Below are 26,234 nucleotides of genomic sequence, written 5' to 3'. Positions count from 1 at the left end.
CGAAACAATCCCACTTTGTGGCAGTGATTCAACAGCAGAGGCTGTTGTAGTGAATTCTCATGCTGCGATATATCTTCGTTTTAAAATCGTTTATCTTTATTGTACTATCAAGTATTAACAAAGCAGAGCTGAGGCTCGCTTCTTCCTGCTGAGCACTCTTGCTTCCTACTGACTTAAATAGGAGCTGGGAGCTCTGCACACAGAGTTCACAATCAAGCTCCCTAGCAACTCCTTTCACCTTCTGCCTTTGCTAATTCAAGGGTGCTGAATTTCATTGAGAGATTAAAAAAAAGGGGAAAACCAAAAGTGTTTCCACTGAACCTCTGGAGTACAATGTGTGAGCTGGGAAAGTTCTGTCCATCTTGTTGATTTTTTTTTTTTTTTTTTTTTTTTTTTTCCCCCCCAAATACAGACTGAATCCAAAACCAGAGTGCTGGTTAGTCTTTTTGCTGAAATGAGAATTCTCTTCCTCCTTGGATGTCTGTTTTGATTAAAGTCAGACTGGCAAATCTGTGCCATGGGGGCCTCATTCCCTCACTGACTGTACTTTACAGTGTTCTGCTGTAATCCATATTGCCAGTCAGGGCTGAGTCCCTTCCTACTTGGTGCTGAATGAGCAAACATATGAACGCGATCACTGCCAAAAGGATCTTAAAACTTCATTTCAAGTGATTCTGAAATTCTAAATGCTTCCAAATGCAATGATGGGTTTTTATCCCTAAGGTACAAAGATACAAACCATACTTTAGGGAAGAGGTGGGACAGAACCATGTTGGACTCTGCCTTAGTAGATTCTAGTAACTTCAGGGCTTTGGTTTCCCTGGCCAGGATTAACTGAGGTAAAATTTTCAGAAGTGCCTAGGACTCCTGATTTCTATCAAGTGCTGTATCAGATTAAGCTCTTAAGGCCCAGGTCCACAAAGGCTGCTAGGTATTTGGTGTCCCCTTAAAATGGAGGTGACCCAAGAGCCTCACTGCCTTTGTGGATATGGGATTAAGTGCCTGCGTTCTTTGTTGAAAAGATGTGAATGCTTTGGAAAATTTTGCCCCAGACTGTCTTCCATGCAGCTGGTGTTGGGCAGAGGAAGCCAACGGTGCCGGAGGAGGGAGCTGTGTTGCAGAGAACTGTCCTGTTTATTTCACAAAAGACTGTAAAATTCAACTGGCTTTCTGTTGAAATCCATGATGGGGGCATCTTTGTAAAGCTCGATCCTCTGTGAGCCCGGTCGCTCCCTGCATGCCCTGAAGGCTCTGGGGCTAGGGAGGGGAGGCAGTGGCTCCGCCGGCCCTCAGAAGGGAAAACGAATAGTTGCAAAGTTGTCCATTCAACAATAAAAAAAAAAACGTCTTGAAGGCTATTTGTTGTTCTTTAATTCTTTTGCTTCTGCTGAGAGCCGGGGTTGTAAATGGGCCTGTGCCGTAGGGCGATGCAGGCAGCCTGCGGGAGCGTGAGGTGCCCCTGGAAGAATAAGTAGTTGACTCCGAGGCAGGGAGGCAAGTCGTTCTTGTGTGAAACACTGGAGGACAGCCGCCTGCCGAGGCGACCCGAGTGAGCCCGGGCTCGCTGGTGCGGGCTGGGTGGAGGGCAGCGCGCTGTCCTCCAGCCCTCAGGGTCCTGCTCTGTGAGGGGAAAACCCGCCGATGTAACGGCTGCGTGCATCACAACGAAGCACGTTATCTCTTTATCTTCTTCCTCGGCGGCCTTTGATGCCCTGACGTTAAACTCAGCACCTGCCCCGGCACCTCCCCAGGCCTGACGGCCCGCCACGGCGGCGGACAGCGCCTTCCCCCCGGCCACTCCCGCGCGCTCTCATTGGGCCTTCTGTGGGTGGGCGGGCCCTTCGCGGCCGCATCGCTCTCGGATTGGCTGTGGGCGGAGCGGAAGGAAGCGTTTCCCAGGAGATGGCGGGGCAGGGAGGCGGGCGATGGCTGTGCGCGGCGCCTCCCTGACCGGCGGTAGGTGCGGGGCGGGACCGGGCCGCTGCACCGGCCCCTGCTCTGCGGGGTGGGGGAAGCTGGCACGGCCCCAGCGCCTGTGTTCCTTGGGAAGGGCGGGTCACCCGGGCGCCTTTCGGAGAGGGAAGGTATCGGCAGCCGGTGCTGAGTGTCTCTGAGGAGGCGGCGGTGAGGCGGGCCGGGTGCCCGGGTCCCCTGGGCAGGGACGGGGCTGGGGGGCCTCGCTGTCCCCAGGAGCAAGGACTGAGAAGGGGGAGGCGGGGGTTCATCCCTCCCCCTGTGCCTTGAGGCGGTGCCGAAGAGCTGGCGCCCCCCCTCAGCTGGCTGCGCTTTAGGCCGGCGTTGGGCGCCCGGCAGCGGTGGCGGGAGCAGGGCGGCCCCAGCACGCACCCAGAGCTGTCGCGCTGGCCCATCTCAGTGGCCCCGGGGTGTCCCGGGCTGCTGCGTGCCTTGTCCTGCGCGGTGGGCCGGTAACCGCGCATAGCCACGGCCCAGGCTTCGGCCAGGACGCAGGCCAGCGGCGGCCAGAGCCCCTGGCCAAGCGCATGGGATCGCTATCCGACGCCTGGCCTGTGAGGTCTCTGGGACGCGCTCGGGTGGCATCGTCATCTTATCTGGCTTCCTTTTCCTGTGTCTTTAAAATAGTCACTCATATATCCTTCAGGAGGAATGATATAAAAGTCACCTAAAACCCCTTTTCAGAGGCTAACTGCAGGTATGTGCAGTTCTGAGCCTGTTCGCTGAGTAGGCAGAGAAGAAAGTTCATAGAGAATTTGAGTTATGAGGGGAAAGAAGTAGCAGTAACGTTAAGAGAACATGATTTTGAAATTTCTATGTCTAAAAATTAAAGATTCTCTCCGAATTTGAGAATTGCATGGTAATTTAACAATTGAATTTGTTTTAATGCCAAGACATGTTATTCCTTAGTACTTTGCCCAAAAAGAAGAAATAACCACTAACAGCAGTGATATAGCAGATTGCCTCTCCTCTGGTCTGGTAATGCTGTAATGATGGAGACTGCTGATGAAGAAAACTTCGGTGTAGCCATGTGAGTAAGCTATGTTCTGTGACAGATTTTCAATCACTTAATTACTAGTTAAAATAATAGGTATATAATTGCAGAAATGAATTTACACTATGCTGATTACCAGATTCTGCCTCTTAGGAGAACAAGGGTGCAGAAGAATGTAAAGCTCCAGGAGGGAATAACACCAGTTCAGAGTTTAGGTGAATTCAAGCTAAATACAACCACAATAAGCATAGCACCAGATAGCCCTGGCTGAATGATCAAAATAAATGCTATAAGGCTGAAAACGGCAGGGGTTATGTTCATTTTAAATTCAAAATTTCTCCTTTTTAAGAGCATACGTTGTCTAATATCGCAGAATCTAAGAAGAGACTATTCCTCTGTGTTTGAATGTGCTTCTCTAGACATATGAGGCTTTCTATGGGTGGCCTCAACTGATTTTTACACTGGTAGGTGCTAAGATGCTGCTTCGCCCCACATTTGTCTGGCATATTCTTCTCCTAAAGCTTGTGACAGAAGGGGACGTGTGCCTGTGCCTCTGTTGCTCTAGGTCATAGATTTAGTTCTTTCAGTCTGCAGACTGTCAAAATGGCCATGTGCCTTGGCTGCTTCAGCAGCACAGGCTGTGCTGGCCTAGACTAGACAGTGAGGTGACAAAGGCTTAAACCACAAGATCTGTGAGCATGTGTTTCTTCAGGTGTGTGGGCGCAGGTGCGTTGCATAAAGAGGTGGAATCGCTGCTATTTTGGAACAGTTAACATTCCATGATTTGTCTTGCAAGCTTAAACTGGGGTGTAAACTAATACTTCAAATTTCTGTTGCTGTTAGAATAAGCTATAAGGCCAATAGTAGCACTATTTTGGTGGGGAAAAAGAGGAGTGGAAATTATCCATAGCAAAGCATCCTGTCCTTGCACATAAATGGAAAGCAATGAGCCCTGTTGCCTGAAGTCTTAAGTGTGAGGCTCAGGATATGTAACATTTTACCTGTGCTGTGCCAGCTCCTCTCCTGGTGGTGTCCTGCACTCTGGTGGAAGAGCACGGTTCTCCAGTCTCTTGGCTGGGCTTTACTCGTCTCCCAAGGCTTAACAAATCAGAAATGTTGCCAGAACATCACTTGGTGATTGGACGCTTTTTAAATCAAATGTCTTTTCTTTTTTCCTGTCAGAATGAGCCCTATGGCTCTTTATAGTTAAACTGCTGGTTGAACTGTTGTTGGATTAATTTCACTGGGCTGTTATTCAGTAGCAAAATAACTTCAGTAAGTTTTTTAAAACTTAATATGAAAGTGTGTTCTGCTCTGTTTACGAAAGAGAAATAGAGACACATTTCATTTTAATTTCATTTCAGTGGTGCTTTCGCTGATCAAAGCTAACTTTTTTCGTAAAGACAAATGTCCTCTGAGGCTTGTTTCCCTCATGTGAGAAAAGCCTGTCTTTCATCTCTTGGCAAATACAGGAAGCATTCATCCCCCCACTAAAGATGAGCTCTGAATGCCAAGGCCAAGGAGGTCCTGTGGATTATCTAAAGTGTCTGAGCAAGCTGCACAATAGTAGATTTACCAGAAGGATCCAGAGTCCTGAAATGCTGGTACCAAAGGTTTCTTCCCTGGATGATTTCAGATCCATAATGGTGTTTAATATTTACTCGTGATTGAATGACCTTAGGAGATTATGCCACTTATTTGTAGCACCAAGCAATATTCCTTGCATAAGAAAAATATTTAAGTTTCCTCAGTTAAATAATATTGTGTATACATTGGATTTAAGTGGTTCCGCAAGACCAAGTATTTAGAAATATTCTCTAGAGTGCGACCACCTCTGTGTAGAGTTAGGCAAGGAAGAGAGTAGAAGGAAAGCTTGTGGTAGCAGCTGGGATTTGTGGGTTGGAAAATGCTTAATTTGCTGTTCTAATTACATTCTTTACATCCTTCTGCACAATGATTGGAATTGACAGTAATGACACTAAAACAACTTTTTTCTTTTTCATTAGGCATCTTACTGGGGGGGAAATACAGTAGAGGCCTGATGAGAATGCCCATGAAGCAATCTCTTATCATCAGTGTTGTGGATTATTTTGTAGTTGAAACCAGGAAATCATTCACTTATCTTGTAATTACTGGGCTTATTTGTGCTTAGGCTTTTCTTAACACTTTTTAACTTTTATTTCTGCTGTGGTTGAAATATGTATTTATGCAGTACCACCATTCTTTGCTTTCAGCTCCTCCCCTTCTGATGCAGAGTTTGATGCAGTTGTTGGGTATCTGGAGCATATTATAATGGGTAAGCTCTGCAAGTAGTTATAGACCACAAGATGAACACTTTTCTATTAGCAGACATACAAAGCCAAAATAGCTGCTGCCTGCTTCGTTGAAGCTTTCCTTCCTTTGTTCCCATGACCCCTGGCCAGACACTGTGCCCAGGAGCGTAGTAAAAATATATGCAAAGTCTTTTGTGTGCTGTTTGCGCAACAGTGGGCTTATGAGTCTTGAAAATTATTCTCCACACCACTGCGATACATGCCTTCATAAACAAACAGTAAAGACACTTGCGAATCTCACATGGAAATCAAAGCTTTCTGGAATTTTTATACTCTTTTATAAAGGGGATGGAAGAGACTGTGAGTGGTAGCCTTTCCTTCCCCAGCCCTGCCTAAACATCTCCTAACGTGTTTGTCAGGATAGTTGTAGAAGCTGCCATAGTTTGCCCAGGCAATTTGCTGTAGTGCCTAGCTGTTGCTGCTGCAGGCAGCCTTTCATAATCCGCAATATAAAGTGCTGCTGTGCTGCAATTGAAGCATGTTATTCCTTGTCCTGTCTCTGCTGAATACAGAACAGTTTGTTTCCTCTGTCTGCAGCAGCATTGCATAACTGTAGATGGACATTATCAGGTCTTGCCACGTTTCATTTTTTGAGACTATCCTTCTGAGTTGATTTCGTTGTGCTTAACTTGCATCTATGTGTACAGTTGTAACATGGCAGGATCTGTATGTGGCAGGAATGTTGAATGGTGCTGATCTCATCATGTGAGATTAGGCAATAAAAGGCACTAAATTCTCAGAACTGTAATTTTAACTGAGAAGTTGGTGTGTGCAAGGAAGTAGTTTACAAGATGCCAGGACAGAATTCATGCTATCAGCCATCACCTGCTTTGTAGCAGCGTATAGTCTTTTTGACCACATCCTTCCCGGAGAGGTGTACATTCCGCAGCCTCAGTTTTCCCAGTGATGTAGTTGAATCTGGAGAAATGTGAACTAAGTGAATTTTGAATATATTACAGTTTAGAAAGTGGATACTGGTGCATTTTAACACTGTGTATAAGTGATCTTTATATTTATTCCTGTTCTGTTGAATTTGGCAGTGACCTATAGTGTTCATTTTTATTTCCATTTTCTTCCACAACTGGAAGAAAAATCCTCAGCAGTTGAAAACAAAGTTTCACTAATACTTTTTCGTCCAAGGCAAAATCATTATTTTGAATTCTTGTAGGTAATCACTTTTGCTGACTTGAGAACCTGAACAAAAAGGAGTTCAGAGTAAATAACCTTATTAATAAAGTGTAAAGCAGGATGACTTTTTTGTTAACACTAAGTGTAAATGAAACTTGTCATTGTAGACCTTGTTCGGTGGGCGTGTTCATCCCATTCCACTTAGCATGCACAGCTGCTGTCAAAACGCAGGCTAATGTGCTGCTGCTCTGTTGATTCAGCTCCTATAACTGACGTAGCACTGCCCTCCGCCAGCGGACTCGGTCTTCTCACAGATGGGTGAGAAATGGCTCAGCGGCAGCTGCGGTACTGGTGTGACGGACTCTGCACGTGTGCAGGGCTCCGTGGTTACAACAGGGAAGCGGAGGACTAGTGAATGTGGGTTTTGTGTTAGAAAAAGGACGGCTAAATTCGTAACTATGATGCATTTTTGTTGTGGCCCAGATGATGATTTCCAATTAATGCAGAGGACTTTTATGGAGAAGCACTACCAGGAGTTTGATGACTCGGAAGAAAACAAGCTCATCTACACTTCTATTTTTAACGAATATGTAAGATACTTTTTCCTATTTTTTGCATGTATTCCGTCTTTGGTTTTTTTTTTAAGGCCAATGTCAGGTCCTGCATTCCCGCCTTTATAAAAATACTGGGTTTATATGGAGCAGAGCCAATGTACTGCCTGCTGTCTCTTTCACGATCTGTAAGCAAGAAAGATGTTTTCTGGAGCTCTAGGTTACTTTCTCGTTGTTTCACCTGAAAACTTCTACAGATGTTTTGTTCTTATCAGTATTCCCAGCAAAAATGTTCAGCTCAGTGCCTCAGCAGTGGTGTGAATAACTGAATTAGCATCACCCAGCTAAGGAATCTGCAGTTGTCGGCCCAGTGAGGGTAATACAAAGTGTCAGTAAGGTGTCAGCGTAAGGAAGATCCCCTGTTTTGAAATCCGCTCCTGAAATTTGTTACGATGTTGGGGTGGTTTTTTTGGTTTTTTCCAGATCTCTCTAGTAGAGAAATACATTGAAGAAAAATTGCTTCATCAGATTCCTGGTTTTAATATGACTGCTTTCACAATGTCATTGCAGTAAGTCTCTGCTTTGCTTTTCGTTGGGGGGCAGGTTATATGCTTCTCAATTAACTCTCTTTGTCTACATTAAAACTTAGGTTTGACAGTTCTCCCTTTAGAAAAGAGGTTCCTCTTTAATTAAAAACAAAAGTGTTTATGCATGCAGTGACTGCCCACTTTTCTTGCCTTCAGCATGTTGTGCTACTTTAAATTTCTGAACTGTTATGCTGAAATATATTGGGACTTAAGGGGTAGTAAGAGAAATCAGAATCAGAACACAGAATGGTTTTCTCCACTGTTGTCCCTTGAACCCAGATCCTTAAAAGGCTAGCTCTCATCTGTCTCTTTCAGGCTCTGTGTTGGACACTTAAATAGCCTGGTAGTCTTTCAACAGTCATGTGATATAATGCCTTCATTGTAATTTTTGTAGAAAGTGTTCAGAGAAAAGTTTGATTTGTCTTAAGCTTTTGCATTTGGTCACTTTAGCTTAACCAACTTTATGAAGAGGTCATATTTGGAAGATCACTGTTTTTCGCCATGAATAAGAAAATCAAGTCTCATTGGGAATTGAATATCTTACAATATTTGAATCTATTTAATTTTTTTAAATAAAACATTGGGAAGTTACTGTGAATATGCATAGTACGCTTAAAAGATAGGCTGTTTAAGGTAAATCTCCTTCTGATAAGAATGAAATAATTTTTTAAAAACCCAAACAAACAAAACCCCCCAAAAATAAGACAACCCAACCCAGCCCTTGACTGTCAAGAAAGTCTTGTTGAAATATGCCGATACAGGAGCATGGAATCTTTCTTCCAAAATGTTTTCATCAAAAGACCTCAACAAAGTGTTGTCAGTACAGTCCCTCATTCTTAAGGGATATGTGTGAGCACACTGTGCTTCTCCCCAGCCTTTCTCACTTTCCAAGGGACTGCCTAGTTGTTTCAGGGCTCAAGATAAATAAATAGATAAATGCTAGTTGAGTGTTACTTCTCTTGACTTACATGTCAGTTTCTTTGTCTGGTTTTCAAGGACTGATGAGATACTTTCACATTTACCTAAATATAATATGTTAATGTACTTGCATTGGAAATATTACAAGGTAATACTTGGCTAAAGTTTTGCTTTACGGAAGACCCATAATAACATTATCATTTAAATTTTGATATTGTTCTACTTACACTGATATCCTTTTGACCTTGTACCATTTTAAAATAAGAGTTTATTTCCCACACAGTTTTCTAATTCCCCAACTACTTCTCTTTATAGACAGCACAAAGATGAAATGGCAGGTGATATATTTGATATGCTTCTCACGTTTACTGACTTTCTGGCTTTCAAAGAAATGTTCTTGGATTACAGAGCTGTAAGTATGTCACATTGTTTATTTTCATTGGCATAATGGCTGCTGTTTTTGTGTAGCTCTACCAGAGAGTACCAAGGGCAGTGCTATTACAGTAGGTAGCAGCATTTATTCAAAGGCTGTATGTGGTCAAGAGGAAAATAACGTCACTGATCGGCTATTTAAGCTCAATATCCACAATTAATAATTTCTAGAAAACATGAATTAAGCTGGTATGTGGAGCAGTTCTTTGGAAACACACGTTTTCTGCATCTTTGAATGTTGATTTCCAACTGAGCATAAGCGAATGCTTTTTCACTGTGAGAGTGACGAAGCACTGGCGCAGGCTGCCCAGGGAGACTGTGGGGTCTCCATCCTTGGAGCTACTTAGAAACCGTCTGGACATGGTCCTGGGCAGCTGGCTCCGGGCAGTCCTGCTAGAGCAGCAGGGTTGGACCAGATGGCTCTGGAGGTCCTTTCCTACCTTCACCATTCTGTGATTCTATATGTTTTCCTAATGTGTTGTTTGTTTTTTTTCCAGCCACTCCAAAATTAACTTTTTAAGCTTATTCCATTTGTATTTCTTCTCCTTTCTGTCCAGGCTGAAGAAAAACAAACAAAACTATTAAGGCTTTTGAACAAGCTTTTTCCGAAGGAAATTAAATACATGTACGCACTCCCCAGTGTCCACCCAGTCACATTTGACAAAGGAGCAAAAGAGTCAGAATTGTTGTCAGAGTTGTGTCCTCTGCCGCCTCGCCCAACCCCTTCCGGCTTTGTGAAAACGGGGACAGGTTGAGGAGAAAGAGCCAGTCTGTGTCTCAGCAGCAGGAATAGTTTCAGCTGGGGTTTGCACTTTTGGGGACACCTGAGAGGCAAAGCACAGAAGCTAGTTTTCGCTAGATCCTTGAGCACTGGATGAGCCTTCTGGCTGGGCATTCTTGACCAGATGTAAGCAAGGCTGTGCTCTAAGCTGGACGTGCAGCTGGCAGAGCGACAGTGGCCTAACTCCAGGGATTCCTGCACAATCTGTTCTTGACATTTACATTCAGTCATAGATGCTTAGGTAAGGTGTAATTTTACATTGATTTGATGCAACAAACAAAATATGTATTGCTGGTTTGATTATATTTTTAACTGCTTGCTCCAAAACAGCATTGAGTCACGGATTTATTTTTCTTCCACATTTCTAGGAAAAAGAAGGTCGAAGTCTGGATTTAAGCAGTGGCCTAGTGGTGACTTCATTAAACAAATCATCAATATCCTCCTCCTAGAAGCATCTATGCAGTACTTTTCCTTCTGCAGATGAGTGCTGCTGCTTTCATTTGGACAAGAAAACACTAAAGGTCATGAGAATGAAGGTGCTTTTACAAGATGAAAACTCATTCACCCTCCAGACTATCCCTTCAGAGCCTGATCTTAGGAACATCTGTGTGTGAATTCTGGTTGGTATTCAGTGGCCACAGAAGATGACAATTTCACCTCTACCAGAGTAATTGTTTTTAATAAATACACAGTAGTTGTACACCAGCCTAACCATTGCACATGCTGAGAAGCCCAGCACACTGAAAGGACAATAAATAAGCCTGTGTTCATGTTATTTTGGTTGGTGTCTTAAGCATCTCCCCAAAATACAGAACTTTTCCAAATCAAGGTGGCAGTATAAAAAGAGTATGTCCTTCCAGCTCTTGGAAGGACAGGTATGAATACATAACTTCTGGGTTCCTCCCCACAATATTTTGTTGTTTAGTTTTTTGTTGTTTTGTGGTTTTTTTTTTTAATACTTCAATATGATCTTAAGTGCTATGGCTTTCAAATGGAAGAATATGTTTTAATAGGTACATGTTCTAGCATAAGACTGTCTCTCAGCCCTGACAACTGATATGTGAGTGTGTAAACCTGTCTGCTCTCTGGCTTTTTTAAGTCTCACCAGTAATGTGCAAAGTTCTCTGGTTCACTTTCATGTGGGCTTCAGCTATTCTACAGTGGGAAAAATAATCATGATAAAACAAAATCTGGCCTATGTATGCAATTTCTTACTTCCTTTTTGGCAGAGGCACAGCTGCATTAATTCTAGTAATGTAAGCTTGATGGTAGGTTGAGCACAGACATGTTTACCAGAATCACAGAATGGCAGGGATTGGAAGGGGCCTCTGGAGATCATCTTTTCCAGTCCCCCTGCTTCAGCAGGCACACCCAGAGCAGGGGGCACAGGAACACCTCCAGGAGGGTTTTGAATGTCTCCAGGGAAGGAGACTCCACAACCTCCCTGGGCAGCCTGTGCCACTGCTCTGTCACCCTCACAGGAAAGAAGTTTTTTCTCATATTGAAGTGGAACTTCCTGTGTTACAACTTGTGCCCATTGCCCCTTGTCCTCTCATTGGGCACCACTGAAAAGAGTCCAGTCCCATCATCGTGACAGCCACCCTTTAGATATTTATAAGCATTGATAAGATTTCCCCCTCAGTCTTCTCTTCTCCAGGCTGAACAAACCCAAGTCTCTCAGCCTTTCCTCTTAAGAGAGATGCTCTAGTTCCCCTGATCATCTTGATAGCTCTCCGCTGGACTGGCTCAAGCAGTTCCCTGTCCTTAAACTGGGGGGCCCAAAACTGGACACATTACTCCATATATGTCTTACTAGGGCGGAGCAGAGCGGGAGGATAAGTTCCCTTGTACTGCTGGCCACATTCCTTGTAATGCAGGCTGGGATACCATTGGCCTTCTTGGCCACAAGGGCACATTGCTGGCTCGTGGCCAACCTGCTGTCCACCAGCACTCCCAGCTCCTTCTCAACAGAGCTGCGTTCCAGCAGGTCACCCCCAGCCTGTACCGGTGCATGGGGTTGTTCTGCCCCAGGTACAGGGCCTTGCACTTGCTCTCATTGAATTTCACAAGGTTCCCCTCGGTGCAGCTCTCTAGGTCTCACTGGATGGCAGCACAGCCTTCTGGTGTATCAGCCACTCCTCCCAGCTTGGTATCATCAGTGAACTTGCTGAGGTTACGCTCTATCCCATCATCCTGGTCATTGATGACTATGTTGAACAGGACTGGACCCAGCACAGACCCCTGGGGAACACCACTAGTTATGGGCCTCCAACCAGACTCTGCCCCATTGATCACGACCCTCTGAGTTCTGCTGTTCAGCCAGTTCTCAATCCACCTCACTGACCTCTCAAACAGAATCACAGAATGGTAGGAGTTGGAAAGGACCTCTAGAGATTATCTTGTCCAACCCCTATGTTACTGCTGTGTCATTTATGGTGCTGATAGCTGATAGCATGCTGATTAAAAGGTGTGGGTTTTCTATTAAACTGTTAGCAACACTAGTGCAGCAATGCATTTTTCGGCATCTGTTGAAAAATAGCTGAGTGGCCTACTGGTGGAGATGTGGCCTACTGGTGGAGATGTGGCTGCATAAGCCTGTCACAAAACCCTGGGCGCATCTCTTGGCAGTTGGAATTAAATTGTGTTTGGAACTACAGGGACCCTCTGTTTTTATGCTGTTCGGATGCATTAATGTGCCACTTAATGCCGTGCTTGGCGAACCTGAGTATGTCTTTAAAAGCCTAAGAGTAGACGGAAACACAAGATGGGGAGCAGAAGCCTCCGCTCTGTTCCCCGGCAGGTTGATGCAGCAGGGGAGATGCCTCTCAGCAACAGTGAAGGGGCTGATCAGTGGCCGTCACCTAAGAAGAACCTGGCCTAGACAGTAAAATTATGGCCAGGCCATTACAAGTTTTTATTTGTGGACAAGAAATATTGTACAAGAACAGAGGAGATTAAAGCCTGGTCCTACTGGCATATGACAGTGATTTCAACAGTACTAGGATTTTGTTCTTCATCTGAAATGGTTCTTGAATACCAGTCAAGACTCCTAGCCGTGCAGGCGAAAATAAGCCATGCTTACACCACAAAAATACGATTACATTAACCAGGGTTGTGGCCAGACCATAACAGCTTCTTAAAGGCTGGCTAGCAATGCTAAGTGTTTAGCGTCCTAGTATTTTGACTCTGCCTATACCAAGTTACCAAGTTTATGAGTGCTGCAGTAATTAATCTCATGAAGTTTCTATTACAATTGTGCTCATGGCTCTGCAGTTTTTGGTCTGGAATTATTCTAGTATGTTGAAGTCTCCCTCATAAGTGGACACACCGAGGTACCCCCCCACACACACACACCCCTACGCCCACATGCTGCTTTTGCGAGGGGGCGGGGGGGGGAACCAATACACCAAACTATTCTTTCAGGATTTTTTAATCTCCTTCAATAAATTTACACTTGTCAGATTTGAACGATAAAAGCCAGAAGCTGAAGCGAAATTAAAAATTGCAAGAAAGCTCTTTCAGGTTGGGTTTTTTTGGTTTGTTTGTTTGGGTTTTTTGGTTTTTTTAAGGGGTGTAGAAATCCTGGGTGTGTTTTGATCAGAAGCAGTTTTGTAGGCTTTCTGTTCTGGTGAACACCACACAAGCTCATTTTAATTGTCTTTTCAGCAACAGTAACCGGCAACATGAGTACATCCCTAAAAATGCTAAGTTGCAATACCATGGTTTCAAATGCATGTTCCTGATCCTTCTGACAGCAGCAAAGTTGGTTGAGCTCCGTCAGCCCAGGTCATCCTACCAGGGTTCATGGGTGTTTAGAGTCTGCCTACCACCTGCACTTTATGGTGCAGCTTTTCCTGTGAGCGCAGAAGTGGGTGCTCAGGCATGCTTGGCAGTTAGGTAGCAGACGTGATGCTCCAAGGTCTTTATTCCCAGAAAAAAAATTATTAAAACAGTTGTGGTTTTAATACAAACAAGAGGCAGCTCCCCTGTCACATGAACCCCGAGGTTCACCCCAAAGAAATTTAAGACTTAAAATCTAGTTGGTTTTCTACTGACAGTGTACAGACTGGAATTCTTCAACTAACTTCTCATCTGTTTATATAATATTGACTTTTTAATGTCAGGAACAGACTTTACCAAATTTTTGAAGAATCCTGTTGACATATTTTAATTGTTGAGCAAAAATAATTATTCACGGCTAAAACTAAAAATATCCCTGACATTTTTTTTAACTGAAAAAGTTTTCATTCTTTTCCTCTTGCAATTGTTTCAACTAATTACTTAAACTAATGGCAGCATAAGTGCGTACCTCAGGCCGTTATTTTCTGATGGGAATTCTGTTGTATTTTAAGCAAGGTCTCCTGTAATTTCAGCGGCTACAAGGCATGGTTGGAGATGAATTCTTATTTTGATGGGGAATTGTATCTCAGTCTTCCCTGCAATACCTTTCTGCCCCTGGGTTGCTCTCTTCTATCTGTGTGTTTTATGTGGGCTGCTGCTCCCAGAAGAACTTATCCCTCTGCGGCACTGCTGTCATGCTGTCACTTGTCCCTGGTTTGATGCATTTTCCATCAGGCAGAGGGGTTTTTTGAAGAGATTAGATTTGTCTATATAACGGACTATCTGTGTGCAAGCCTGACTTCATACTTTAGGAATTTTAACATCGTCGTAACAATGCATGAAGAGGCTGATTTTCTTACTGATTCATATATACACTTCCATAGCTGTGGAAACTTGACCCTTCATTTAGCTCACTGAAAACCAAAGAAAGGCGAATCTGCCAGGGGCTAACGCAGTTTGTCCAGTCCTTTTCAGTTCACACCTTCCATTAATGCAGTTAAATTTCCCAACCCTGTGTACACAAGTTGTTTGCCCTTTCCCGTGCAGAGCATGCAGTAAGTTTTGCAGCATAGCTCACTGTGTGCCAGCTTTTATGTGTAGAAATACCCGGAAACAAACTGAACCCATTTCATCTGTTTTTATCAGCTTGTACAAGGAGGGTGTCAACACCCATATGCAGTGGGAAGGGGCAGTGACACCTCTGCTGTCCACTCCATGCCATGCTGTAGGTGTACCTTCTGGCAAGACAAACTTTTCTCAACAGACTCCACTGCTGGATTTAGGAAGATTTTTATTTAAAGCATAAAATTTGTGCTTCAAATTGTTAGAAATCAATACCAGAACAGTTTGGGCTGCTTCCCTTGCTTAGCCTTCATCTTCCAGCTCTGCCCCTGTTTACGTATCATGTTAATTGCAATTACTTACACTGTAGCTGTGAGTGACCAGAGGCAGGAGCCTGGGCTTGGTTTAGTGAATTTTAGTGCTGAAGTGTGCCGAGTTGGCTGAGGCCCCTCAGCGGAGCTGCTCCAGCGAGGATCTGGATTAACCCCAAGGACAAGCAGAAGCTTCAGCCCCCAGTGAGTCCACGTCCTCACAGTGAGGCTGTGGGTAACAGCACTGGTGGGTTTGTGCTGTGGGCACATCGTCTGGAAGCATCATCAGAGACCACAGGGCAGCGTCCACATGACCTGGCACTGACCATCCCTGCCAGCCGAGGCTGGTCCAAGGAGAAGACCTGGTGGCACGTGAGGCTCTGAGCCACTGAGCCCGACATAAGCTGACCCAGGGTGCCCCAGGGCTGGGCTTTGATGTCTGCTCCTTACACGTGGTCAGTCACTTGGCTGGTGGCTGCATTGCTGCCAAGTCCTTTCCAGGCACGGAAGCTGAAGAAGGTGCTCGCCCCATAGGCGATCATCACGAGGCAAGCAAAGAACTGGAAGAGGAGCACACCCTACACCTAAGCATGGAGGCCGCCGCCTCCCCAGCCCCAGGCCCTCGCCCTCCCACCACTACTTACGGATGCTGCAGCTCTCCGGTTGTAATCCCACTGCCGCCAAGACGTAGGCTGGACAGCGGCCGCACATGTTACAAAGGCAGTGATGTACAGGATCGTTGCCACAGCATTGAAGATGGTCAGCTAGGGAAGGCAAAGAGTGGGCCATGAGGTCTGGGCTCAGACTCATGCATGCTGGGATGAGCAAAATGCTCAGTTTCATGTTCTTCCTTCTTCCCCAGAACAACCAGAGGAAGAGGGTCCAGCCCCTCATGCTGAGAATAACCCTCCAGTTAACATCTCATTAAATGCACCCAGGTTGTGCTTAGAGGTTTGTGGTGATGCCATGACTGCAGCACTGATGTGATGGCTGTAACTTTCTGGATTCATACAGGGATCCCTGTTGTGAAAATTTTCTAAGCAATTGAGGGGCAGGATGAAACAATGTCATTGTGCATAGTGCAGGGAACTTTGTTCCATCAGCCCAGGAAAGCCTGAAGCCCTGATCTTCTCCGAACATCTCCAGAGTATGTCCCCACCTGGGACTCCCCCTCGCTCTCTCTCGGGTACGTACCATGAGGGGCCAGGGGATCACATAGAACTTCAGCTGAAGCTGGAGGAGGTAAGTCATGAAGAAAAGGACCGTTAGTATCCAGAAGAAGATGGACACGAACATCACCCAGCCATATGCTGCATGGAGGTGGTATGTTGTGTCAGCGATGAGAGCCCACACCAGCAAGCCGAGCACCTGTGGGATGAAATAGGGAATGTGTTCAGGTGGTGGTTCCTGCAGGTGGAAAGCAGAGCATCACCCATGAACCAGGCTCACCAGCCCCTTGTTGCTCAGGGATGGGCTCATCCCCAGCACTACTGCCCCAGGAGCCGGTACAGGGATGTCCGGCACGGTGGGACGGTGAAACCTGGGCATTCTCACCACCAAAGGCCCCTTCTCAACCAAGAAGACCCCAGGGATATCCCTCTAGGTGCTGGCTTAGTGTTAGGGACATCTCATGGGCCGGGTGACAGCTGGACATGGGGGCTTTTGGGGCCCCAGCTCAGCCTTGACCTCCTCCAGGAAAAAAAAATTAAAAAAAAAAAAAAAAAGCAGCAGGCTTCTTGGCTTCTCTCCACTGTTTGGCCTGGTCTGGTTTATACCTCCTGTGTGTAGAGCTCCTAGGGCTCACCTTTCACGGTTAAGCAGGTTTAACTACATAGCAACCACAGCATCAGGTGCATTCAGAGTGATCCACAAAAAAAACAAAGGTAGGTGAGTCTGTTCTGGGTCTGCTCAAGGAGAAATAAGCAAAGCCATTTTCTCCCCTCGCAGAGCCTGCAGGGCAGAGGCAGTGGCAGGGAGCAGGTCTCTGCCCTTGGCTCCAGCCCAGGGTGGCATTTCATTTATTTTTTTTTTTTTTAATTTCTCTTCCTTGTGCTGTGTCCACCCCTGATCTTTGGCTGCTGCCCCTCTTCACCCCCAGCGATGCGGCCAGGGAGCAGCCACCTCCTCCAGTATCTGGCTGGACCAGAGCAAAGCAGGGAGCCTCAAACCTGTTTCCAGGGAAACAAGAAGGCTCCAGCCCTTCACTCTCTGCATTTCCCAGCATGAACATCCCGGGGAGATCCCCATGGCACAGCCCCACAGCCATGGCATCTTCTGTTCCCCAGCTGGGGCTGGGATCCCTTTGGGCAGAGCCAGTGAAGCTGCCAGCACCACCTGGCTCCTGTGCTTACGTCTGCTTTGTCAGGGGAGCCATGGAGTCATCTCCTGCTGGTGGGGAGGAGAAGGGCTCTTTGGAAAGCTGCTCTGCCCCTGCGTAAGCCCTCATTGCTTATTGTCACAGAGGAAACACAACGGCCTTTGTCCTGGCGGAGTACACCGCCCTGGTGCTCAGCTGCCCTCACAATGCCTCCTTGTCTGTCACATCCATTTCTAACACTCGTGATCACAAAATATGCACTGGGGAGAAACATGTAAAGGAAAATGCCTGGTGTGCTCTGGGAGTGGGAGGTGGCATGGGGGGACAAAAGCAGGAGCCCTTAGGAGAGAGGTTGTGGGGAGCAGCAAGGTCCCAGTGGAAGGGAGCTGAGCCAGTGTTCAACACTGCTGCCAAAGGAAAGGGTACAGCCCAAGCAGGGCACTGAGGGGCTGGAGAGGTGGGACCAGGCAGAGGGTGGAAGGGTCTCTTCTCCTGATCTTGGCTCCATCTTTCCTTCCTGATGCTCCTGCAAGACACCCCCTGGCAGCATCCTTCCCCAACCAGTTGTTCCCGTGTCACAACCAGCTCAGCCATGCCCAGGGGTCGAAATCCGGAGCAGGGAGCCAGGTCTACACCAGGTGGTTCGCAGCACCCCCCACAACGCAGCCCTGAGGGAGTGGGCATGGGCTCCCGGCTGCAGTGGGGCAGCACCGTGGGCAAACACCGGAGCAGGTCACATGTGGCCCCGCACGCAGCCGAATGCCCATCCCTACACGCACAACGTTGCGCCCGAGGTACCAGGAGAGGGATGCCCGTGTGGGTGGGCCCATGCCTGGCGCTGGGAGCTGCCGGGAGCCGTCGAGCCGAGTTACAACCGGCAAAGGGTGTGAGGACAAGCAGCCAAATTTTCCTCTGGGTTTAGAGAGGGAAGGAGGAGCAAGGGGGGCTGCACAATCTCAGGGTTAGAGATGAGTTAGGGTGGAAGGGTGGGGATGGCAGCCCAAGGGAAACCTGCCTGTTCCCAGCCAGGGCAATGAAGAGAAGGAGTCGAAGCGGGTGATGCGCTGGGACGGGCGCTCCCGCAGCCAAGCCCCCCCGGTGCCCCCTCCCCGGTACTCACGGCCTGGGCACCCATCAGCCCCCCGAGCGGCGAGAGGAGGAAGGTGCCGTCCAGGGCGGGCAGGGCGGCGGGGGCGCCCGGGGGACCGCTCCGGGTCCGTGCGAAGCCGGGCAGCCCCGCCATGCCGCGGGCACCGGCAACGACACGGCCCCGGGACGACTCTCGCCCCTCCCACGGGCGCCGCGAGTGGGTCCTCCCCATTCCCACGCACCGGGATGGGGTGGGCTGAGCCTCCCGAGGGGACGCTGCTGTCCCTCCCGCCCCGACCCGCGCCGGGCTCCCCAGTACGTCCCAGTCTGCGTTGTACTGGGGAGCCCAGCACCACCAGCGCTCCAGGGGCGGCCCCACCAGTGGCAGGACACCCCCCCTTCCAACTCCTGCCTATGCTCTGCCCGAGGCAGCCCAGGACGCCACAAGTCCACCAGCACCCTAAGAACCTTTTTGGGGTCCCCAGTGTGGCCCGGTGCGGGGGCTGTTCCTCCCCAGGCGTAGGGCTTTGCACGTCTCCTCGTTCAGGAGAGCTTCACGAGGTTCCTGCCAGCCCATTTCTCCAGCCTGCCCCGGTCCCTCTGGATGGCAGCACGACCCTCTGGAGTATCAGCCACTCCTCCCAGTTTGGTGTCACCTGCAAACCTGCTGAGGATGCGCCCTGCCCCATCAGCCAGATCATTAATGAAGGTGTTAAACAGGACTGGACCCAGTACTGACCCCTGGGGTCACACCGCTGGTTACTGGCCTCCAACTAGACTTTGTGCCTGGACAGCAACAGCTTGTCTAGGAGGATCTTATGGGAGATGGTGTCAAAGGCAAAACTGAAGTCCAGGTAGACGACATCAGCTGCTCTCCCCGCGTCTGCCAGAGCCATAATTTCATCATAGAAGTTTACCAAGCTGGTTTCCTTCCCCGGGAGAAGCCACGCTGGCTGCTCCTGAAGACCTGCACCTGCCTGGGGACGGTTCCGGCGGGGTCTCACCACCTTCCCAGGGGCGAGGACGAGGCTGACCGGCCCGTAGCTTCCCGGCCGCCCTTTGGAAACGGGGGGGTGATCCCCACTTCCCCCGGACACCTCTCACCGGTCGCCGCGACAATCGCGACCGACCTGGCGGAGGCGGCGGCAGGTGGCTGCGGAGCGGGTCAGGATGGCCGAGCGGTCTAAGGCGCTGCGTTCAGGTCGCAGTCTCCCCTGGAGGCGTGGGTTCGAATCCCACTTCTGACAGTTCCCTTTTGCTCCTCCGGGCCACCGCTTTTTGCTTGGCGGGGCCGCGGGCCGATTTAAAAAAAAAAAAAAAAAGCCACAATTAGATCCAATTAATTAATCTATTTTGATTAAAGCAAAAGGCGACCGTGCCGCAAAAAAGGAACTACTTGTCAGAAGTGGGATTCGAACCCACGCCTCCAGGGGAGACTGCGACCTGAACGCAGCGCCTTAGACCGCTCGGCCATCCTGACAACGCTGTTAGACAGTCTCGGCCGCGCGCTACACGGGTCGCAGCCGGCCGCCGTGGCGAGTCCCCGCCGCTCTGGCGAGGGCCGCGGGTGTCCGGCGTCGCCGGTTGGGCTCCCCGCGGCTCCCTCCCCGTGGTTTTGTGGCCGCCGGGGGCCGGTACCTCCTCCCGCCGGGCCCGGGGGCGGTGGGCCGGCAAGCCCTCCTGCGCACAGGCCGCGGTGGCAGCGCTGGCAGGTGTTTGTACCTCGCTCTGTCTGTACCTTGGGGGTTTGTGACAAATTCTCCACCGGCAAAAATCTTCCCAAAGGCATAAACTTGATGTCACTGCCCGGTCAAGTCTCACAACCCGTGCTCCCCACACGGGGCAAAATACCATGGCTGTGGGCAGGGAAGCGGCTCAGCGAGCTAAATCGTGAGGGTGAGCTCACCCACCGCCACCGCTTTCCGACAGCAATATGCCGGGGAAGTCCTGCCAGGTGGGGAAAGGACCACAGCCCGGCTGGTGGTGGGAGCGGGGGTCCCAGGGGGAACCGGAGGGGGCCACGGCCCGGACCACACAATGGCAGGAAGCGTGAATCAGTGTCCCACGCTGGGCCACCATCGCAAGCGTGACAGGAAGAGGGGGCACCGTGACCTGCCACACTGACACGTGCTTACTGATAGATTAAAAAAGGGACAAGAAATAGCCAATGACATACCTCTGAGGATGCGATGAAGGACGACTCTTCGCTACATGGGCCAGTTGCAGAGAAGTCAGCACTTAGATTTCTCTACAGAAAAACACAAGTCCTCTCAGCACCTCTCGGCAGCTCCTGCTGCTTCTCCAGAGTACATTTAATACTGTTTTATAAAAAATGCGGTATTATATATTCTGGAGAAGTGAGGACTTTGGCCTCTTCAGAGACCTGCTTGGAGAAGTCCCATGGGTTAGGGCTCTAGAAGGCAGTGGGGGTCCAAGAGAGCTGGTGGGTATTCAAGGACAACTTCCTCCAAGGTCAAGATTGGTGCATCCCCAGGAGGAAGAAGTCAAGCAAAGGAGCTAGGACACCCGCATGGGTGACCAAAGAGTTTCTAGAGAAACTCAAATGGAAGAGGGAGCTTCACAGTATGTGGAAAAAGGGACTGGCCACTTGGGTGGATTTCTAGGAGCATTGCATAGATGCAGCAAGGAAGGCCAAGGCCCACTTGGAACTGAATCTGGCAAGGGATGTCAAGGATAACAAGAAGGGCTTCTTCAAATACATCAGCAGTAAAAGGAAAACTGGGGAAACTGTGGGCCCGCTGCTGAATGAGGTGGGGTCCTGGTGACACAGGATGCAGAAAAGGAGGAGTTACTGAATGCTTTCTTTGCTTCAGCCTTCACTGCTAAGGCTGGCCCTCAGGTATCCCGGGCCCAAGAGGTGAGAGGGAAAATCTGAAGAAAGGAAGACTTCCCCTTGGTTGAGGAGGATTGGGTCAGAGATCACCTAGGCAAACTGGATCCCCACAAATCCATGGTCCCCGATAGGATGCACCCATGAGTGCTGAGAGAACCGGTGGATGTTTTTGTCAAGCCACTCTTCATCATCTTTGAAAGGTCACAGAGGACAGGAGAGGTGCCTGAGGACTGGAGGAAAGCAAACATCACTTCCATCTTCAAAAGGGCAAGAAGGAGGACTGGGAAACTACAGACCTGTCAGCCTCAACTCCATCCCTTGAAAGGTGGTACAACAGTTCATCCTGGGGGTCATCTCCAGGCATGTAGAGGACAAGAAGGTTATCAGAGGTAGCCAACACAGATTCACCAAGAGAAGATCATGCTTGACCAACCTGATAGCCTTCTGTGGTGGTGTGACTGGCTGGGTCGAGGAAGGGAGAGCAGTGGATGTTGTCTATCTCGACTTCAGTAAGGCATTCGACAGTGTCTCCCATAGCATCCTCACAGGCAAGCTAAGGAAGTGTGGGTTGGATGAGAGGTCAGTGAGGTGGACTGAACTGGCTCAACAACAGAACTCTGAGGGTTGTGATCAATGGGGCAGAGTCTGGTCTGTTCAGCCTGGAGAAGAGAAGACTGAGGGGGGCCGGACTCTTCAGTGGTGCCCAATGACAGGACAAGGGACAATGGGCACAAGTTGGAATGCAGGAAGTTCCACCTGAATATGAAGAAAAACTTCTTTACCATGGGGATGACGGAGCAGTGGAACAGGCTGCCCAGAGAGGTTGCGGAGTCTCCTGCTCTGGAAATATTCAGAACCCGCCTGGATGCGTTCCTGTGCCCCTTGCTCTGGGTGTACCTGCTCAAGCAGGGGGGTTGGACAAGATGATCTCCAGAGGCCCCTTCCAACCCCTACCATTCTGTGAGTCTTTGATTCTGTGAGGACTGCTAGAGCACTGGAGGAGGTGCTAGGACATCTGGCACATGGGAACAGACCGTGCCAGCACAGGTGGTGGTCTGTGGTCTTGGCTGCACATCCCACCTTGAGCTGTTGTGGCTGAAACCTCCTCAGCCACTGCTGAGCCCCAGAGGGTGAGTCTTGGCCTGGGTCTGGCCACCAGGCATGCACTCCCTAGGGCTTGATTTAACCCTTCCCCAGAAATGGCTTTTGCTTGAAATACTGGCAATTTGGAGAAAGATCTGTATGGAGCCACCCTGCAGTTTGTACTCTGCCTGCCCATGGTTATGGCTCAGAGGAGTTGTTCTTGGCTGTCTTTGCATGAGCTGTCGCTATGAAAGAAGCAGGGACAGCAGCCAGAAGAGTGAGAAGTGAATGGGGGTGGGGGGGAAGCGGAAAGGGAAAAAGCCATATCCAGAGCAAAATAAACGGCCAGCAGAGAAAGCTATTTTTTAAACTTTTCAGTCAATTGTCCTGCAGGGAGAGTCCCATTGGCCTCAGAGCAGAGATGTTTATCTGCACCCACATGCCATACCTCACAGAGCAGGAAATGATACAGTAGCACTGAAATAATCTCCTTTACTTGGCGCCTCAAGGTTTGGGTCCAGCTCCTGTGTGGGATCTGCAGTAGCCAGGTAGCTCCTCAGGCTGGGCTTGTCTCGGGGTGTCCCTCTCCAGCCCCATGGGAGAAGCCCAGCCTCTGGACATGTCCAGGACCTGCAGGGAGGTCAGTGTTTGGGAGCCCCTGTCCACCCATACTGGCTCTGAGTAACCAGCACCTAGCTAGGGGATCTCCTTGTGGAGACACTTTGGCAGGGAAGAGGGGTTTGCTAATTAGCTCTGGGGCAGAAGCAGCAATTTTTAGCATGGATGCTTCAGCTGAAGAAGTAATAACCACCGCACGATGGCATTGTCTGCTGCAGCAAGAGGCAGAGGCCCTTCCAGCTCAAGAAACTCTGCAGGAGCCTTCCCCAGGGGCAGAGAGCAGTGTGAGCTCCTCTCTGCTTTCTCTGATTCCCCCCTGCTGCCTCCTTGGGTTGATATAAGGAGTCGTGGCCCAGGACAGGAATCTCCCTTACCCTTATCCCCAGCAACCCCTTTTTTAACTATCCCCAGCCAACCCCAAAACACTAATGGCCAGCATCTGTAGCCTGTTGCTTTGTTAGGAAGTGGGACAGATGCATTGACCTTAAAAATACGTACCACAGCCAATTGGAAGCCCAAGGAACGCTTGCATTAGGTGGTGGGGCAGGCACGATGCTCCCAGAAAGTTTGATGTAAGGCAAAAGCATGTCTCCCTGGGACCAAGCTGGTGAGGGAGCAGGTCACTAGAGGGGTTGTAGCTGAAACCCAGTGGGAGCATGGAGGCTCTGGACAAAAGCAGAGGAGAAGAAGACACTCTGTTCTTACAATGTGGTGTGCAGAAAAGCTCAGGTGGGAGAGGGAAGGGGTCTGGTGACTCCCTGGTCTCTCAGTTGAGCCAGCAAGGCATGAAAAGGGTTCAGAGCCCAGGCAGAGAAACTTGTGTCTGGGTTTGTTTCCCTGTCCAGTCCCAGTGGTTATTGTGCTAGGTCATATAAAGACTTGTTGGGCGTTGGAAGCCCTGTGGGCTCCTGGGGCTGTTTGCTGCTGCTGGTGTGCGTCCCTGGACACCAGTGGGGAGCTCAGTGCATGCCTGTGTCTGAGGCTTGGCAGAAAATGCTGCTTGAATGAGCAGGGTGACAGCTCTGGTCTGTAGGGCTGTGGTGTCCCATTTCTGTAAGAGGCTGTCAGGGATCTGAAAGCTTGTGGGACAGGAAGGCTCAGCTCAGACCAGGGGGTGCCAACGGCCCCAGCGCAGCCACATCTAGCAGGTCATAGCACTGCACTTGGCAGCTCCTCTTGGCAAAGGGGGCTGACCCAGAGGTGCCACCGGCTCTCATGGAGACACCGTTGGGGGTCAGCCCCAGTGGCATCACTGGAGAGAGGTTTTCTGGCTCTGTCCTTCACCCACCATCACGGCTTAATGATGAGCTCATGTCAGATTCATCCCACAGATGCTTTTGGAAGGCATGCAGCCTTCTCCTGCCCTAAGGAATTGGGAAGAGGCGAGCCTTTCCAAGAAGGTAATAGAGCTGCTTCTGGTAAGCTCCTTTCTTGGAGACTGGCAGCATTCATGTGCAAACGTGTTGGATGAGGAAGTGGGGATGTGGAGAGGTGACGGCTGTGCTGGCCCATGCATGTCCTTGGATAGGGCCCAAGGGCTGGGTCTGCAGCAGGCAGAATCTCCCTGCATCCCTGAGCAAAGGTCTGGGGCCAGGACCCAGCCATTCCTGCCAGGAGAAGGACCCCTCTGGACAGAGGGGTTGCTGGCACATGCACTTTCTGCTCCTGGTGCTGCGGGAGCGGAGGATGGGGGGGTGTAACTGGGTCTGCTGCAAAGAGGCATATGACTCATCGTCTTCCTCAGCTGGGGCAGTAGGCACTAGACTGGCCCTGGGCTCTGGCAGAGGTAAAATAGCAGAGCTGTGGCACTTTTCCTGCTCCCCACCTTCTGCCTATTCCCACAGTGGCCCTGATAGGACCCTTTTCCACGATGCAAAGGAGGGGAGACCCCCCCATACCACCCTGAGGTGAGGCACAGCACAGCTACTCCTACGCCAAGGGAAAGCTGTGAGAGCTATGGTCTCCTGTGGCACACAGAGCTTTCTGTCATGACCATCCTGACCCGACCTGCTGCCACTCTCCTCTCTTCCCTGCAGTGCAGTGGTGAGAGACTGCCCTTTTGGGGATCATCCGGCACGCCTTCATCATGCCAGCTGGGTGGAAATATTGCCTTCAGGGCCTGCAGCTATGCAGGAGGATTGCAACATCAGGACTCTGCAGCTCCATAGGGACTTACCAGGACCCCGGGGACTGATGTGCTCAAGCAAGCCATTCTGGCAGAGTCCTAGCACGCTCCTTCCCCTTATCTGAAAAGTTCTCTCAGATTTCATCTGGATGCCCAGAAAAGCCTTCCCCCTCCACTGTCCTAGGGAAGAGCTGGTGCCCAGTGGCTGCGTTTCTCTCCAGGGGACAAGTGACTCTTGTCTATTTAGGAAGTGCTTAACTGTGCTGCAGACTAAACAGTTCTGTGTTTGTTTCTTGGCACATAATTATTTTCAACCAACTTGTGTCTTGTATATTTCAGCAGCCCTTGCAGTCCTTGGTTGTCCCTGTGGGACAACTGCAGAATGAGTTGTCCTCACTTCTGGCTGCTTTGGCTGCTGAGGAGAGGCATCCATTCCCACTGTAGGTATGCACCTTTCCGTGTAATGTCCCACTGGGATCAGCCACCAGCTTGCAGCTCAGATGTGATGCTGCTGGGGAAAAGCCACACGCCACAGGCTGGCTGGCTTGAGATACTGACCGATAGCTGTGGGCTGCCTCACTGTGGAAAAATACAGAGCATCGCATTTTGCACTGTGTGCTGGAGCCCAAATTTGTTCTTAATCACAAGGAAGGAGGAAGCCATTGTGTTCAGAGAATTGAAAGTCTCTGTGATGTTTTCTGCTATTTCTGAAAATGTTTTCTATGTAAAGCAGTTTCTTAAAAACAGTCCTGCACTGGTTGATACTTCCCAAATCAGAGTTGTTCCATCCCCTGTGGAGATGGTGACTGCAGACAGCCCCAGACATCTGCTCTTCATTTCCTGCCCTTTTTTTTCAGTGTGAGAAAGTTCAAAGTGGTGCAGGGCCAAACAAATTTTCTGGATCCTCTGTCATTCAATTCACTCCCTTATCACACTAATGGCTCAGGAGCTCTACATTAAGCATAGGCTGAGGGCATCTCCAAAATGAAAGGCCACCTTTGGCTCTAAGGAACTATCTCCTGAGTCTGGCACTGGTTGCCTTGGCTGGGAGAGAGGAGGTTGTTGGGTTGGTTCTGGGCTGCTCTGGGCCATACCACCCAGTGCTATATCATCGGAAAAGCCATCGAGGTTTCTCCAGACTGAAGTCTTGGAATCTGGTCCCACACATCAGGGACCAGCTGCACATGCTGGCCTCATCTGCAGTACGTGCATCACCAGTCTCCCATGTCCAGGCTCA

At 49.2% G+C, this 26,234-nt stretch overlaps 2 protein-coding genes and 2 non-coding genes across 11 annotated transcripts; 2 read left to right on the top strand and 2 right to left on the bottom strand.

Moving 5' to 3' along the window:
• The first annotated feature begins 1,874 nt into the window (after positions 1 to 1,874).
• ARL2BP (ARF like GTPase 2 binding protein) lies at positions 1,875 to 10,473 on the top strand. Of its 8 annotated transcripts, none has more exons than XM_075101939.1 (8): positions 1,875 to 1,956; positions 2,884 to 3,004; positions 5,203 to 5,264; positions 6,913 to 7,019; positions 7,464 to 7,549; positions 8,801 to 8,897; positions 9,475 to 9,542; positions 10,067 to 10,473. In XM_075101939.1, the coding sequence occupies exons 2-8, from the start codon at positions 2,964 to 2,966 to the stop codon at positions 10,092 to 10,094; spliced, it is 489 nt and encodes a 162-aa protein (XP_074958040.1). In that variant the 5' UTR covers positions 1,875 to 1,956; positions 2,884 to 2,963; the 3' UTR covers positions 10,095 to 10,473. The 8 variants fall into 8 exon arrangements, with proteins under 8 accessions (XP_074958040.1, XP_074958044.1, XP_074958048.1 ...); XM_075101941.1 differs by having other exon boundaries at positions 1,908 to 2,124; XM_075101942.1 differs by lacking the exon at positions 1,875 to 1,956 and adding an exon at positions 1,959 to 2,084.
• A 4,339-nt stretch (positions 10,474 to 14,812) lies between these two features.
• PLLP (plasmolipin) lies at positions 14,813 to 18,697 on the bottom strand. The gene is made up of 4 exons (XM_075101938.1): positions 18,349 to 18,697; positions 16,106 to 16,279; positions 15,556 to 15,675; positions 14,813 to 15,471 (listed from the first exon to the last, which is right to left on the bottom strand). The coding sequence occupies exons 1-4, from the start codon at positions 18,547 to 18,549 to the stop codon at positions 15,358 to 15,360; spliced, it is 609 nt and encodes a 202-aa protein (XP_074958039.1). The 5' UTR covers positions 18,550 to 18,697; the 3' UTR covers positions 14,813 to 15,357.
• Positions 18,698 to 19,481: 784 nt separating this feature from the next.
• TRNAL-CAG (transfer RNA leucine (anticodon CAG)) lies at positions 19,482 to 19,564 on the top strand. Its single transcript has one exon. It is a non-coding gene; the product is annotated as a tRNA-Leu (tRNA).
• Positions 19,565 to 19,714: 150 nt separating this feature from the next.
• TRNAL-CAG (transfer RNA leucine (anticodon CAG)) lies at positions 19,715 to 19,797 on the bottom strand. The gene has a single exon. It is a non-coding gene; the product is annotated as a tRNA-Leu (tRNA).
• Positions 19,798 to 26,234: the final 6,437 nt, after the last annotated feature.

This window comes from Phalacrocorax aristotelis, chromosome 8 (assembly GCF_949628215.1).
Source record: "Phalacrocorax aristotelis chromosome 8, bGulAri2.1, whole genome shotgun sequence".
Taxonomy (NCBI): Eukaryota; Metazoa; Chordata; class Aves; order Suliformes; family Phalacrocoracidae; genus Phalacrocorax; species Phalacrocorax aristotelis.
This window is presented reverse-complemented; position numbering and strand designations above follow the sequence as displayed.